Source organism: Lupinus angustifolius, chromosome LG07 (genome assembly GCF_001865875.1).
Source record: "Lupinus angustifolius cultivar Tanjil chromosome LG07, LupAngTanjil_v1.0, whole genome shotgun sequence".
Classification (NCBI taxonomy): domain Eukaryota; kingdom Viridiplantae; phylum Streptophyta; class Magnoliopsida; order Fabales; family Fabaceae; genus Lupinus; species Lupinus angustifolius.
This window is the reverse complement of record NC_032015.1, coordinates 17,284,539-17,299,966: the sequence shown is the minus strand read 5'-3', so window position 1 is coordinate 17,299,966 and position 15,428 is coordinate 17,284,539. Positions and strand designations below refer to the sequence as shown.

At 33.0% G+C, this 15,428-nt stretch overlaps 2 protein-coding genes across 2 annotated transcripts; one reads left to right on the top strand and one right to left on the bottom strand.

The window, feature by feature from the left end:
- LOC109352519 (zinc finger CCCH domain-containing protein 62-like) lies at positions 1–3,420 on the top strand. Its single transcript, XM_019594530.1, has 9 exons — positions 1–227; positions 305–414; positions 945–1,059; positions 1,334–1,395; positions 1,530–1,581; positions 1,962–2,073; positions 2,336–2,434; positions 2,533–2,660; positions 2,776–3,420. The coding sequence occupies exons 1-9, from the start codon at positions 67–69 to the stop codon at positions 3,332–3,334; spliced, it is 1,398 nt and encodes a 465-aa protein (XP_019450075.1). The 5' UTR covers positions 1–66; the 3' UTR covers positions 3,335–3,420.
- LOC109352518 (enoyl-[acyl-carrier-protein] reductase [NADH], chloroplastic-like) lies at positions 5,856–11,565 on the bottom strand. The gene is made up of 13 exons (XM_019594529.1): positions 11,347–11,565; positions 9,925–10,237; positions 9,451–9,560; positions 9,305–9,360; positions 9,131–9,215; positions 8,989–9,036; positions 7,879–7,953; positions 7,692–7,803; positions 7,566–7,617; positions 7,424–7,475; positions 7,162–7,219; positions 6,252–6,350; positions 5,856–6,153 (listed from the first exon to the last, which is right to left on the bottom strand). The coding sequence occupies exons 2-13, from the start codon at positions 10,199–10,201 to the stop codon at positions 5,999–6,001; spliced, it is 1,179 nt and encodes a 392-aa protein (XP_019450074.1). The 5' UTR covers positions 10,202–10,237; positions 11,347–11,565; the 3' UTR covers positions 5,856–5,998.

The window sequence follows — 15,428 nt, the reverse complement described above, 5'->3', positions numbered from 1 at the left end:
TGTTCATCTTCGTATATTCTCTGAAAGAAACTCTCCCAATCATTCAGAAACCATAGCTTTCAATCAATGGCAATCAAAGATTCATCAATGGAGATTTACGAAATTAGCACCGAAACTGAAGGATCCGACACAGATTCAGACTGGGAGGGTTCCGAAGAAGAACCTGATTTCGAAGAAACCAATGACAAGTTCTCAAACCTCTCACTTAAGAACAAAGAAAAATCGAGGTAATCTTATAATCCCATTTCACCCCAATATTCAAAATCGGATTTTTAAGCCTTGTATGGTAATTGGGTTTTTGTAGGGTTGTTGAAAATAAGGGTTTGGGTACTGAGACTGAGTTAGAAGTGTTGAAGATGAGTTCACCTTCTCTGGCTGATGAAAATTTTGAGAAGGTTCAGAAAATGATTGAAGGTTAGTCTCTCATTAGATTCCTCTATTGTTTTGGTTTAGATGCTATTTTGTTTCAATTAGGTATACATATCTCAAATAAGTTCATGCGAACAAGCTTTTTTCACAAACCATTATGCTAATATTGAGTGTATGTTTGGGAAATATGGATTATTTGAGACGAAAAGCTGTTTCGGTGTGAATATGGCATGTTTGGTAAATCAGCTTATATGATACTCATCTTGTCGGAAAATGGGATGAGGATACTCTCGAGTACGGGATGAAGAGCAAAAAAATCTTTAATGGATGATCATTACTGAAGAGGAGCTGAACTTCCCAAAATGTTGGTAAAAGTAAATTATCCTAAAGTCACTTTTCAGCAAGCATATCCATACATAAACAGGTTCAGTTTACAATCAATTATACATATAATCGATGATCGAAATGATCTAATTTGTGCAGATATCCCAAACATACTGTCAACTAACAAAAGAGGATGTGAGATTTTGTTGGTTTTGAAAAGTTTAATATGTCTCTCGTTGTTTTGGTGGCAGGTGGGACACCGGAGAAATTGAAGGTGGATGAATGCAAGTTGTATTTGAGGAATCATGGTCTGAGGCTCACCGGAAATAAGGAAACACTCATCCAACGCATAAAGGAACATCTAGAGTAATTATCATCTTATTTATTACTTGTATGTGTAAGGATCCTATACCTCGATATTTTCGTGCATCTCTCTACCTCGTAGTTTTTAACTATTGGATCTCTCTTTATCGGTTTAGATTCCGAAGTGGGGGGAAAGAGTTAAGTTTATTTCTTAAGTTCTGAACCATTAAAGAGGAATGCAATGTTTGAAATGTGCGAGTTAGAGAGATGCACAGAAATACGGAGTTAGAGAATCATATTTAGCTGTATGGTTTTTCTGATTTTGTGAGATATCCAGGATCATAAAGGGTGGAGGCGAGAAAAGGTACCCACCTTCTAGCTTTGTATTGAATTGTAAAGGTGAGTGCTTATAAGTTTTTAAATATATGTTGATTCAAATGTATCATTTATAAAAATTATACAATTACTTGTTCTGCTTAACATAATATGAAACTGCTCCAGAATCTATAAAAAAAGAAATGTCCGTTATGCAGGTGATGCGTGCACTGGTGATGTTGTTTTGTTTGAGCAGAATGTTTATGAAATGTAAGTTGTTCTTTTTATTTATTCTTCTCTGTTGCAATGCATGATAAATAGCAAGAGCTTACTTTGCTACATTTTATGCACGGAATTCTTCGTTTGAAGAAAGCATATATGCACGAAACTCCCACTTAGTGGGGTCACTAAGCAACAACCTTACCATTGTGTCAAACTTGCCCTCTAAGGAAGAATATATATGTTATATATATATATACACTTCAGGATGTATCGCATTTACATCATTGTTTTGCGTATTAATATTCATATAATTGAAAATGTTGTCCGGTGGATGTCTGACTCGAATGGATAAATCTACGATGTTGGTGAAAATCATTGCGACAGTTACTACCTTCTTCCTGTTTCCTTATCACAAGTGATTTTCTCAGGTTTAACTTAGCATCCAGGAGTGCTAGTGGCCCACCTTGTGGCATAAGGATTGTTGCAGGCCGCATAGTGAAAGAAAGCTATGGTGCTGCCAAACAACAGCATACATTTACGGTGAGGTTTTTTTATTGTTCGCCTAAATGGATACACCTTATGGTTGTGTTACAAACTAGAAGTATGCTACAATTATACAAGAAGTGTTTCAGTTGCTTCTGTACCAAGCTTCACAAAATATTTAGAAGCGTCTTTTTGTCATATCGCAATAAGGATACACGTTAATTCTTTCTTGCACGTGTGTAAATTACTATCTTCAAACCATTAATTCTTTCTTCCAGTAACAATATGCATCTACTTATCCTATCCTGTTTTGATACAGATCGAAGTACTGTGGAGCAAGGGAGAAAAGCCTTTCCCTCCTCTTCATCCTCTATTGATTAAGGGTCGTAATCTTTATAGGTTGAAGACTCTGAGACAGGTGCCGCATTTGGCTGCATTCCTTCTTCTACCATCAATGAGTTGTTCCATTTTCACTTGATATTTATAATTACATTACGTCCGTGTCTTTAATTTCAGAAATGGGAGGACGAAAGGGAAAGGCAGAGAATATTGTCGGAAAAACACTCAAGGGGAACTGTTGCTAGGGGAAACAGAGAAACAAGGATGCAAGAAAAGGAGAGGAGAAAGAAACTCAAGGAAAATAGGTACTTCAAACGATTTCGGATTCAAATCATCTCGTCTTTCTATGACTATAAGTACCAACTTTCTTTATGTTTGCAAAATAATTTCATGTACTTCTTCTGCATTCTACACATACAGGGTCTCCGATAAGAATTCAGTAAGGAACCAAAGTCAATCACATTCACAATATCAACCTCAAAAAGTAGACTCGCTCATTAATCCGAAGAAGCCAGCAATTCCATCTCTACACACAGGTTTATCATCCGCCGATTCAAGAAAAGCAACATACGCTACTGTAAATAAACCAGCAGCCATAACTCAACAGTATGGTAAGCCATTTGATTCTACAAGAGAGGCAATGAGATTCACTGATTCAGGAATGAGACAATTTCCTCCTCATTACATGCATAACCAGCAAGCTCGGTTCCCACTCTCAGATGCTCGCGGGAGTACTTTCGTTAGCGACCAAATCGGTAGAGCAAACTACAATTTCCCGGACTTCCATACCAGAGGAAAAACAGCTATTATTGAGGAAAACCACCACCCTTATCACAGAATGCCTTTGGGAAGTGCAAATCACTATATTCCATTGATGCATGGGAGAGAAAGATGGGAGCAAAAACAGCTGTGTAGACATTATGCACGTGGGAGGTGCTATTATGGGGACAACTGCAAATATTTACATGATTTGAGATAAGACATCATTTGTTTACAAAGGAATCTTCTTCTAATGATTCGTTTCATTAATGTTGTGGTTTTTTATATTTCTCAATTTTGGTCCGGCAAAATTTGTGTAATATCAACTTCGACGTTGAAAAATGAAAATTTTAAATTGGCCATCCAAGATTTCAAATATGGGTTAATATAAACTCTTTTATGATATAATTGAATTTTATTTGAGTGGACATAATTTAATCCATAAAATTGGTGTTTTGTGTCAGTTTTATTACTACTTGATAAGAATGAACCGCATCACGTGAAACAAAGGCAATGCTGGTTGGTGGCATGACGAAGAACTTATTCTCCGTTAATTTTGGATTGAGTTCAAACAAGTAGGTATGGGTTCGGTTTTTATTCCCTTCCATACCAGGAAGGTGACTTAGGGGGTATGACAGCACACGAAACGTGACAGAATAATGGAGGTTTTAATGTAGGAGAGGTGGTGACCGTAGAGTTGCAACTCTATTATTTACTTTATAATGAGTTTGAGAGAGCATAGTATTAACATCCATTGCATAGCTATGTAGTCGGTAGGAACCTTTCTTTTCTTTAGAGGTGCCTAAGTTAATGGGAATAAACATATATGGGACGAAATAAGAAGTTCATCATAGACTTTTTTTGGTATTACTAACTACCAAGGTATCTTCTCATTTTTTTTGGTAAGTAACTAATCTATTTCGAGGTTCATGACTGTCTTTCTTAACAAATGTTGCACCCAAAATTTGAATCATCGAGTCTTACACCACTAGACCACCATCTTATTAGACTTTGATATTGAGGCGGAATGAATTTAATTTTCTATTTAAAATAATAAATTTAATTTTAATACAATATAGATAGATGACTTTTACCTAATTGTATAATGATCATTCAAAATATTCGACTACATTTGGGAGTATATTTAGGGCTAACAATAAATCGAATTAACTCGGTATTCATTCGAAACTCAATTCGTTATTTAGCTCGATAAACTTGACTCATGAACCAAATGAGCTGAACTTGAGCTGTAAATTGAGTTTGTTAAATAAATTAATTGGTTCGATATATATAAATTAATTGTTTAAGTTTATTATGACTCATACATTATTTTTATATTTATTGTTATTATATATAAACAATATTATATTTATATATATACAACTTTTTTGTAGTATTTTTTTTCAAAATTTAATTAATTATTTGAGTTATCCGAATGAACCATTCAAACTGAATCAAACAGTTCACGAACTTTATCCGAGCCGAATTCGAGCTAAAATAATAACTCGTATCGAACTCGAGTCGAGTTTCGAGCCGAACCAATCCTTATCGAGCTGAGCTCTGGTTCGACTCGGTTCGGCTCGTTTCCAGCCCTAGGTATACCCAATGCTTGATCGTATGATAATATAAGAATAAAAAAAATGCTATAAGAATAGAAATATAATATCCATGTATTGTTATCGTAAATATTTATATTTCATAGTAATAATATAAAAAAAAATTTACATCCTTTTCTCTAACAATAATAGTACATTAACATTAATCTCCAAAAAGAAATAAAGGATTTGTATATAAAAAAAAATCTATTTTGGTTCTTTTAACATTTTCTCATTTCAAATATTTTTGTTCGAATCAATTCCTAAACTACCTAAAAAATTGAACCAAATCGGAAGATTTCACTTATAGGAACATAATTGATTTATTAAATAGATTTTCACAAACCCAAAAGTCTATCACACCCAATATTTACTTACCATTTTTAATTACTTATAAGGATTGAGATTATGTGAACCCATTAAATTAAAATAAACAATGCCAAGGGCAGTATTATATTTACGCAATACGATATTCTGATTCCTTGAGTTATTTGTTTGTCACTTTGATCCCTTAAATATTTTGATTTGATACCTATACTTAATTTCTCTTGAGTTTAAAATTTGTGCACTGACAATGTAAAATTATTATCCATCATTAATTTATATTATTTTTGTTTTAGTGATTAATAAATCAACCGTGAATGATTTACTAACGGTGTAAAAAAACACTTACACTGTCATATATATATATATATATATATATATATATATTAAATCCATTTCTTATTAGACAGTTAGTCCAAATGTTAGCTTTTTTTAGTTTTTAGCAAACATGACCTAAGTGAGACAATCAAGTTAAAGGACCAAAGTGACAAGAACAATTAACTTAACCAAAATAAAGTACGATAGATAAATTATCTACCAACAAGACGTTAGTCTAATGACGTAAAGTCCTACTGGATCTCAGAATGACAAAAATGTCAAAAGTTTGATTCCTATAAATGATACTTATTAGGAGGAACATCCGCGCACCTTGAAAGGGATTAGTTCATTAACTATAAAGTGAGGAGATACCTTGTAGTATAAAAAAAAGATAAATTATCCACCTTTCATGCTAGGCTCTTCAAATTATAAGCTAAGCTTTTTAGAGTAAAGAGAAAAGTTATCATAACTGTTGGAATAAAAAAAATCAACGATTACAAAGTACAAACAACCACATTTTATGAAATTGTAAAAACTAAGTCACGTTTTTTTCCAGCATCCTAGGCCATAATAAGATCTCAGTTGAAGAAAAGAGTGTGTGGGACTTGAAATTAAAGTAACAAAATTAATCACTTATTGTTAAGTACTTAATTGTTGTCCTTGGGAATGTTAAGATCCTTAAATACTGGACTATCAACTCCAACACCCATGGCATTTAATCCATTGTCAACATATACAACAGCACCTGTGATAGCTGATGCAAATGGTGATGCCAAAAAAGCTGCAGTGTTTCCCACCTCCTCTGTTACATACATAACTCCAATGTGTTAAGTAGTTGCATACGAAAAAGCGAAAAATCTTCATTCCAGGATGGAAGAGGAAACCAATCGAAAACATTACCGGCGTGTAGTTCTTTCTGCAGAGGCGCATTTGTAAATGAATAATCGATCATCGTGTCGATGAAACCAATTGCTTTTGCAGCGCGGCTTCCCAGTGGACCTAGCCATTAGAAATAATGTGAGTTCATATGTTTGTCAAGTTGTACTGAATTCATTACATGCAGAAGGAAAAATGTTAACTTCCAATTAGAACACATAGTTACATTACCATAGTATTAGGACATAGAAGAGAAAATTAAGTTAGTATTCAAACATAAAAATACTATTAATGATTATGCCCTAAATTTAGTTTTTTTTTTGTATAACCAAGGGTATCCCTTCCTCCTACGGGTAAAGAGAATTAATCTTTTTCAGGGTGCGTGACTGCCCCTCCCAACAAGTGTCGCAGACACGAATCGAACCCTTGACCTTTTGGTCTATCTAGGGATCTAATAGGGCCTTATACACTAGACCAATGCCTTATTGGTGGCCTAAATTCAGTTTGATCCAATAAGTTATGATACAATGCAGTAAATCACTTTATACAAGTCATCACCACATTTTAGGAAATCAGAATTGCATTATGATAAAGCTATAGAAGAATTATAATACTTTCAAGACAAATGCTATTGGCTCTCTAAATCTCAATTCTAAGCTCTTTATCAACCAATCATAATTTGGTTTTTTATTCTATAAAATTCTGATTGGTTAATGAGGAGCGTGAATAGACAAATAAGAGTGTCAATAACCTTGCTGAACTTCGGAAGTTGAAAGATTTAGAACACTTCATGTATAATATACATGAACTGAACTGAACCCCCATTGATATCACATCCTCTAGAGCAGGATGAATATCTCATTATTATACATGTAGTAATGGAAAACATACAAAATCACCAACCAATGAAGTTAAGAGAAGCTATCAGTAATACCAGCAGATATAGTATTGACTCTGATTCTTTTCTTCCTTCCAGCTTCAAAAGCAAGAACCTGAAAAAGCGGAATATCCAAAAGCGGGGTCATGAAATTAAAAGGACGAAAAACAAGCTTATCTGTATGTGTTATGCATAATATATTTTTTATAGGGTAAGTTTTTGACGGGGAGGGGGGGAAGGAAAATTGTGCGGCTGTCGGAGTTTGAATCCATTGCTCTACCAACTGAGCTGCCGTGAAAACGAAAGAATTTAAACTCACTTTTGTATCACTTTCCAAAGCAGCTTTTGCAGAACTCATACCACCGCCATATCTGCATATCAAATCGGTGCAAAACTTTGTCAATCAAAGAATGCTATTAAAATAACAAAGTATACGAGTCTTTGAGGCATAACCAACACACCCTGGAATGATCCTCTCTGAAGCTATGTATGTAAGAGAGAGTGAAGATCCACCTATACCCAAAACAGGACAGTGAGAACAATATACTGAAGGCCGGAAATTCTCGATTCTTAAATAATCAACATGCCTGGGTTTATGATTGGAAGAAAATGCTTGAGTAAAGAGATATAGGAGTAACTAGATGCAGATATGGCAGCAAGATATCCTTTCCTAGATGTCTCCGACAATGGCTTGCTGACCTACAACATAGATGAGTGCCTGTTAAAGCTAAAACATAAAGGTAACTATAGAAACCGGCTCCGTAATCATGATACCTCTGGTCCATTAGCTAGTGAGTGCACAAGTATGTCAATAGTGCCGAAGTCCTTCTTTACAGATTCAACAACTTCCTACAAGGAAAAACAAATTCAAAGTAGACTTAATAAGTTATTCTTGCACCGGCTGAGACACAAATAGAACAGATTGATCTTCAGGTAAGTGATAGAATCATCTTATGTAGAGATTAATGTATTTCCAAACAATGAAAAGAATGGAGTCTTCCTCCAATTGGACATTGATTACATGTCACGAGCCCTGGTTATATGAGTTTTGAAATAAATACATATAATAAGTGTTTTCGTAAGTTCAAACCTAAATGTCGCCATTGTATAGAAAGAAAGTGTTTACGGTAACTTATTAGGTAAACTTGGACTAAGATAAACTTAGCTCAATAGCTGATTTAGCTAACAGTCATGCTCAAATGAAAATGAGAAAAGAAGCTGACGGCCACTGAGCCTCTCCTAAGCACGCCTTAACATGTGAAAAATTTCATACTAACATTTATAACATGAATAAACTGCTATTAGCTGAAAATAAACTCATCCATACAAGCAGAAAAATTTAAACTAATGAATGATTATTTTCAAGAAATAAGTAGAAGGTCCGGGACAATGAAGCATTAAAAATGCCAGTTGTGGAAGGTCTTGGAGCAGCAGAACACTTACCAACGAGCTTACGCTTAGAGAAATTTCTAGATAATTGTTTTGCCTCTAAACTAGCCGATTCTAGATGTAACTTGCGCTTTACAATAACTGAAATGCATTTGTATAGATAGGAATAGGTAGTGGTGCTGTGTACAAGTCAGTAGCTGTGAACTATACAAGTAGGGAGTGAGGAACATGTGCTATGGTGAGTGCTAGTGAGGTTAAGTTATAGAAGTGTGTGTGGAGTGCTCGAGAAACATTATGCTGAGCACTTCTAATCTTAGAGAGATTTTCAGTGAGGTTGGTGGTGCAAGGCACCACATTGTACTCTTCTCATATTTTCAATGATATTTAGTTAAAATAAAAAGCTTATATTCAAAGTTTAAGATGAAATTAAAAAGCTTGTTTTGGGAAAAAATATTAACTGTACGAAATTTAGATAATAAAATGATTGATCTATACCTGAACAGTCCAATTTTTTGCTCCAGCATAGCGCTTGTTAGTTTTTACCTAAATTAGTTTCACCGAAAGGGGGGGTGAATAAGTTTATGGACATATAAGATAGTATGTTTTGTGTCTTTAGATAACATTATGTACTTCTTACATCTTCCGGGACATCTTCAAGGCTGTCATAGACTGCATCCAAGGGATAAACTTTAGCAATTTCCATCAATGAACCATCTTGCAATCTGAAAAATGAAAAAGTTACCTGTTAGAAAACTACACGATTTTCTCGTTAACCAAAAAATAATACAAACACGAGATTTAGAAGTTCTACTTGCGTGACTCATCAAATTTTCCACGTCGTAGACTGGACTCGAATATATTAAGAGCCTACATGGAAACACTCAAAGTTGTATCATTGAACAAAAATAAGTTCAGGTAAAAACAAACGATGTGCCAGAGTCTGTAATATTTACTTACAGGTACCCAAGTGCCGACTAGAATTTCAGCTCCTGCTGCTGCAAGAGATTTTGCTATTGCCCACCCATATCCATTGTCATCAGCCACGCCAGCAATAAAAGCTCTTTTACCTGAAATCACGTTACCTTCAGTGAACTGCTACTTGTGTCGCAACATATCAAAGATGAGAAAATTATTTTGTATTATCAATGGTGAGAAATCAAAAGCAGGTGCAGTTAGCAGTAACAGAAGGATAAGAAAAAAGTAAAGTTTTATGACATTATCTCGATATTATTATATTTTGAAGCAGTGGCTCAAATCCAAAGAGCTCCTTTTAATGGTTTATATGGTTAAACAAGCAAATTTTCTTAGTAAACCAACTTCGAGCGAAGTAGATATTGTAGCCTCAATATGACACTTCCTTCTGATAATAGTCTCACTATAATAGAATATATTAAACAAAATAGATATGAAGGACTTGGAAATATGCGAAACCTTTCAAATCAATTGGCAATCCTGCAACTTGATTGTTCGAGCTAGACTCGGACATTGCCTTTGTTACGATTTTATCAAATTTTCCAGCACATAATATTGAGTCCTGCTGGAAAGGTTGTACTGATGCAACACGAGAGACACTTGCAAGTGTATCACATGATCGAATCTTAGACCTGCCACCAAGGACGACAGAACCTACGTTTGCAAACCTTTGTGATGGAGTAACCTTGGGTCTTGACATTGCAATTGACAAGTTAGAAACTGTTGTTGTTGCCATTTCGAATGAATGTGTATAATGGCAGAGGGCCTATATCTGCACATGAAACTGACATCAAAACCAGCATATAACAATACATTGAGAAATGATTAGTGTACATTTTGGTAAAACATAAATGGCGAAAAAAAAAGCACAGCTTGATGAAAAGTTAAAAACTAAGGATAGCTTGATAACAGTTTCAGAAAGTTAAGTCAGTGCAAATGACACAACAACAACCAAGCCTTTATCCCACTAGGCGGGCTCGGCTATATAGATCGAAGAACACCGTAATAGTCTATCATATGATATCTGATTGCATACTTTGATTCAAAAATTTCATCAAGCATTTTTAACTGGAAAAAACTAGAATCTTAAACTCATCACTTAGACTTGCAGAATTATATTAAATTCTGAAATTCAAAAGCAAAAATAAAATGCATAAAACTTCAATTGATTCTTTGGCCCATGAAGACATTAGAACTTTTTAAATTGAGAAAAAAAACACTAGTTAAGGTTTAACACATTGAAACACAATTCTCTCATTTTTGGTAGAGAACTGCGAATTGGTTCTCTCGTACCAATTCGTGGTTCTTTTGCATATTGGTTCCCTTTAAAGAACGAACCGGATTTTTAATACAATTTAAGTAAAATAAAAGAAGAATAATTGGTAACGAAAGAATTACAACAAACAAGAAAGAATTTTATCATTGAGCATTTCTCCTATGTGAAACAAAAGTTGATTCAAACCTACAAGAAACAACACTAGAAACGACTGTATAGAGAGCTATAGAAACCCTAGTGAATATACACCTAGTATACCGGTATATTGTGTGTACTATGTACTCGCACCCGTACCAAAGAGATGGTTTAACCAATTAAACTAACCTAAGATAGGGATGCAAATGCAGTTTTCTTGGGCAATCAGGTACAGAACATTATAAAAGAGATTAATATATCGATAAGTTGAATTCTGATGAAAACCAATGGCTAGTTCATAAAAAAGTGTTAAAAGCAAACACAACACATTCCCTGATCAAGACAAACAAAGCAAATTCCTGTAATTAACGAAAGCTTTGTTTCTAAAAAAGATCCCAAATTTACATAATTACATCTACATTGCATTATAGTACTAAACAAAAGAAAAAGCAGAGAAAATAAAGTGTTACATTTTGCAAACAAAAAAAAGGATCAATGTGGAGAAAATGAGGAGTTGTGAATATAAATGAAAAAGGCAAAAGTGGGTTTTGGTTGGTGGAATATATTAGATTGAGGGTAGAGAGAATGGCACAGTAGAAGAAGCTTTGGAAATGGGTTCGATGAAAACTAGGATGTTGTGTTTATTGTGAAGTAGTTTGGAGACTTTGGAAGTGTCCACGATCATTTAGCATATTTGATGGCCAAAACAACTGTGTTGGGTTATAAAAATTAAATATTTTTTTTCATAATTATAATAGAGAATTACATAAAATTCATCTGCATTTTGTGTTTATTATAAATAGTTAGAGCGACCTATTTTTTATTGGGAATGGAGTATCTCCTGGTATAAGGAGATAAGTTATCTCCTCCTGCCAATGAAATCATGAAATATGTCATGTTTCATCATTTTCTATAAAAATATTTTTAAAAATAAACAAAATAGTAAACAAAATAGCACACATGTCATATTTTTACTGGTCAGAGGAGATAAATTATCTCCTGATATGTTATGAGGAGATACATTATTCTCTTTTTTATTTTTAGTTACTTCTTAAACTCCATTAGTTTGTGAAATTGGTATATATATAAATATATTGTTAAATTATGAATAGACTAATAAAGAAATCGTTGTAATCACAATTGTAATAATAACATAATAACACAAGTTATTCAATGTTGTTGTCTAAGTAAATCCATAATCAAAATATAAAATGATCGATAAGAATGAGAAAATAAGTAAATTTCAAAATGAAAGATGAGTAATGCAATATATTAGTATATATATAAAATAAAATAATAATCTAACATGTTAAAACAAATATGAAGTTGCTATTAATTTATTGTTATTATTATTATGGAGGGACCATTTTTACTAATAATTAAGTTAATAGGTAAGTAAGAAGAAAAAATTCATAATATTTAATACAAAATGTATAAAATGTAGAGTATTTTTATAAATTTTTTATCATAATAAATCATACATGGAGTGACAAAATTTGTGTAGAATATTAATGTGCTTCCTATTAGAAGTAGTTTATTTTTGTTTCACAAAATAAAAAGGAAAATACGTGAGTTGTAAGTAGAGGTGTCAAAACAGGCTAGTCCGGTTGAGTCGGTTTGGCAAAGTCCAAAAATTTATAGGGTTTGGATATCATTTTAAACACTTTTATTGTATCTAGACTTTTAGCCTGACCGAGCTATATGAAAACCAGACTTGGTCGGGCTTACCGAGCGGGCCCGGGCTACCCGTTTTCCCTTCTTTTTTTAATCTTTTTGGAACCTTTGGCTTTGTAATAAGCCTTAGGTAAAATTTATTTTACAAAACAACTTATAATAAAAAATAGATAATAAATATTATGTTATTAACTTTGTATAAAAATAGAGTAATGTTTATACCATAAATATTTATAAATTACAATAATGTTATAAAGTTAAACATTATATTATTTTTCCTAATTTGCATAATATCATTTTAAGTCCAACAGAAAATAATGTATCAAATCAAACTAGAAAACATTAAACCATATAGATTTCACTTTTTCTTTCTTAATTGTGTACGTAATTAGATTTAACTTCTACAACAAAAACATAATAAAGAAAATAATTTTTGCAACAAAACTAAAGTCAACATAATTTTTCCCCATAGAGAACTCCATACAACCAAATTTAATATAATAGTTCATAATAAAAGTGTTGATAATACAAAGAATAATATTTTTTATATTATCTAAAAATTTATATATTATAGTGAAGTCTAAATTATATTGTGTTATAGAGTGATAGTCTAATAAAATGAGATATTTAATAAATGAGCTAGGTTAAAAATTATATATTTGGATTTCACGTCTTAACTCAAAAACAAGACATATAAGTTTGGTTGTATCGGGCATAGGAAATGTGTTAAAAAAGTTATACATTAATATCAGTAGTAGCGACTCAGTGGTATATTGACTATTTATCTTTGAGATCACGAGTTCGAGTCGCAGAAGGCTCCCCTTGAATGAGAATAAAATACTGCAGGAATTATTTAAGCTGATGAGTGGCACACTCAGTATATTCATGGATCTAGGAGGTCCATGTCATAACTGGGGTGTTACACGATAATGGGGGTACACATCTGCTGTCCCATAAATTGTGTCACTGCATGTACTATCAGCTATGATTGGTCAGAAAAAATAAATAATTATTAATTTTTTAACTTAAATATATTTTTTCAACCAATTATAGACTAGTGATATATGTTATGATACAACTTATGAGACAACAAATGTGTTCCCCTATAATGGTAGATTGTCCACGAGTGTTGGAGATATGATGGACATGAAAATGCTAAAGTTAAACATTGGATAGAATAGTTGGCCCAATAAAAGTTACAAGCCATTTATGATGTAACCAATGTCTTAACTCAACTATTAATTGTTGCATCACCACATGAGCATAACATAATTTATGCATATCTTTCTTAAAGGAGAGGGATCCTCTCCAGTACTGGAGAGTCCAGTGCTAGATAAGATGATGATATTTTGTAGAAAAATATTTTCAACAGTCATGATTTCATATTATTTTTGAATAAAAAATAATAAATAAAGTTTAAAAAAATCTCAGCCACATATTTTAGTAATGGCCTCTCCATTACTGGATAAGAGTTCAAGTCCTTTTTAACGTCATTAACTTGAGGAATAGTGTGACCTTACTAATCATTGAGTTGAATCACCCAGATTATACACATACCGCTTTAATACGACATTTAATTTCTCCAAACATAAGTCAATAAGAATTTTACTGTTTTTTCTTTTCCTATCTTTCTCTCCATATCACGACTCACATTTTATTTTGATACATGATTTTTCTATTTGCGCGAAATATCAGTATTCTCATTCATTCGATCATGAAGTGTTACACATTGAATTGTTTGTGTTCTTTCCTGTATAGCACTTTGGAGTTTTGGACATCGAAGAGCATAGGTCAACTAATGGTGTGCAATTTTTGATTGAGTGGCTAAGGGTTCACGACTATGATTTAATTTCATCTATGGGTTTTTTCTATAATAGTTCTTTATATAGTTTTGATTATGAATTGTGAAGATATTAGTTTTTTCAGTTAGTTCACCTAATTTTCTTTATGTTGTTACAGCACACAGCATAATTTCTTGATCTCTCCCATGGATTGAGAGCTCTTCAATAACTTGAGATTATGGACATTCTGATGCGAGTGATTCAAATTGTGTACCACATCACATGATTGTGTGTGATAGTGAATCACAATGATGTGGTTGCATCAAGCCACAACACAACCACAATGTAATCGCATCAGGCCACATCAATTTCCATCCGCATCACAATGATCATAATCACAGTAACCGCGACACAACCGCAATTTAAAATACTCTTCTTGACCTAGGTTTTGTTACTTGTAATAGAAATCACCTTTTCAATTTGTAGTTGGATATGCTATGTTTGTTCTAGTTTGTTTTTGTCATGTATCATAATCCTAGTTTTAAAGATGCAAGATTCCTACCTTTTATATATAGATAAGTCTATGTTGTGATGATCTTTGTGTCTTAGGTTTAGAGGAATTCTGCTAAATTCCTCCCGAAGTAGTTTTGTCTTCAAAATCTTTTGAAGTTTTTGAAGATTAGATTAGATGGCTCAGTGTGTGTCTGGGTATGAATTGTGAAGGTCTTCTCGACTCTTATTATATTATCAATGATTCTCAATTTTATATTCTACTTTACATCCAAAATTAAAAAGATTAAGGAAAAGATATTTCTTAAAGATGAAACTCATTATTAGATAGTTTTCGGTTATGGTAGTTAGGATTAGTTTGACTTTAAATGGTAGCTTGAGTTTTAAGCAACTACCAATTTTTTCATTGTATAAAGTCTCTACACTTTGTCTTTGTTAGATACAATTCCAATAATGAAAGTTCAATATTTTCTTCTCTTTTTGCTCTTTCAATTCCTTCTTTTCTTTCTTGCATGGTTGCTAAGAAATTAAGAATAATAGATAAGAAAATCATAGGAGATAGACTAGTCAATATCATAGAATCTTGT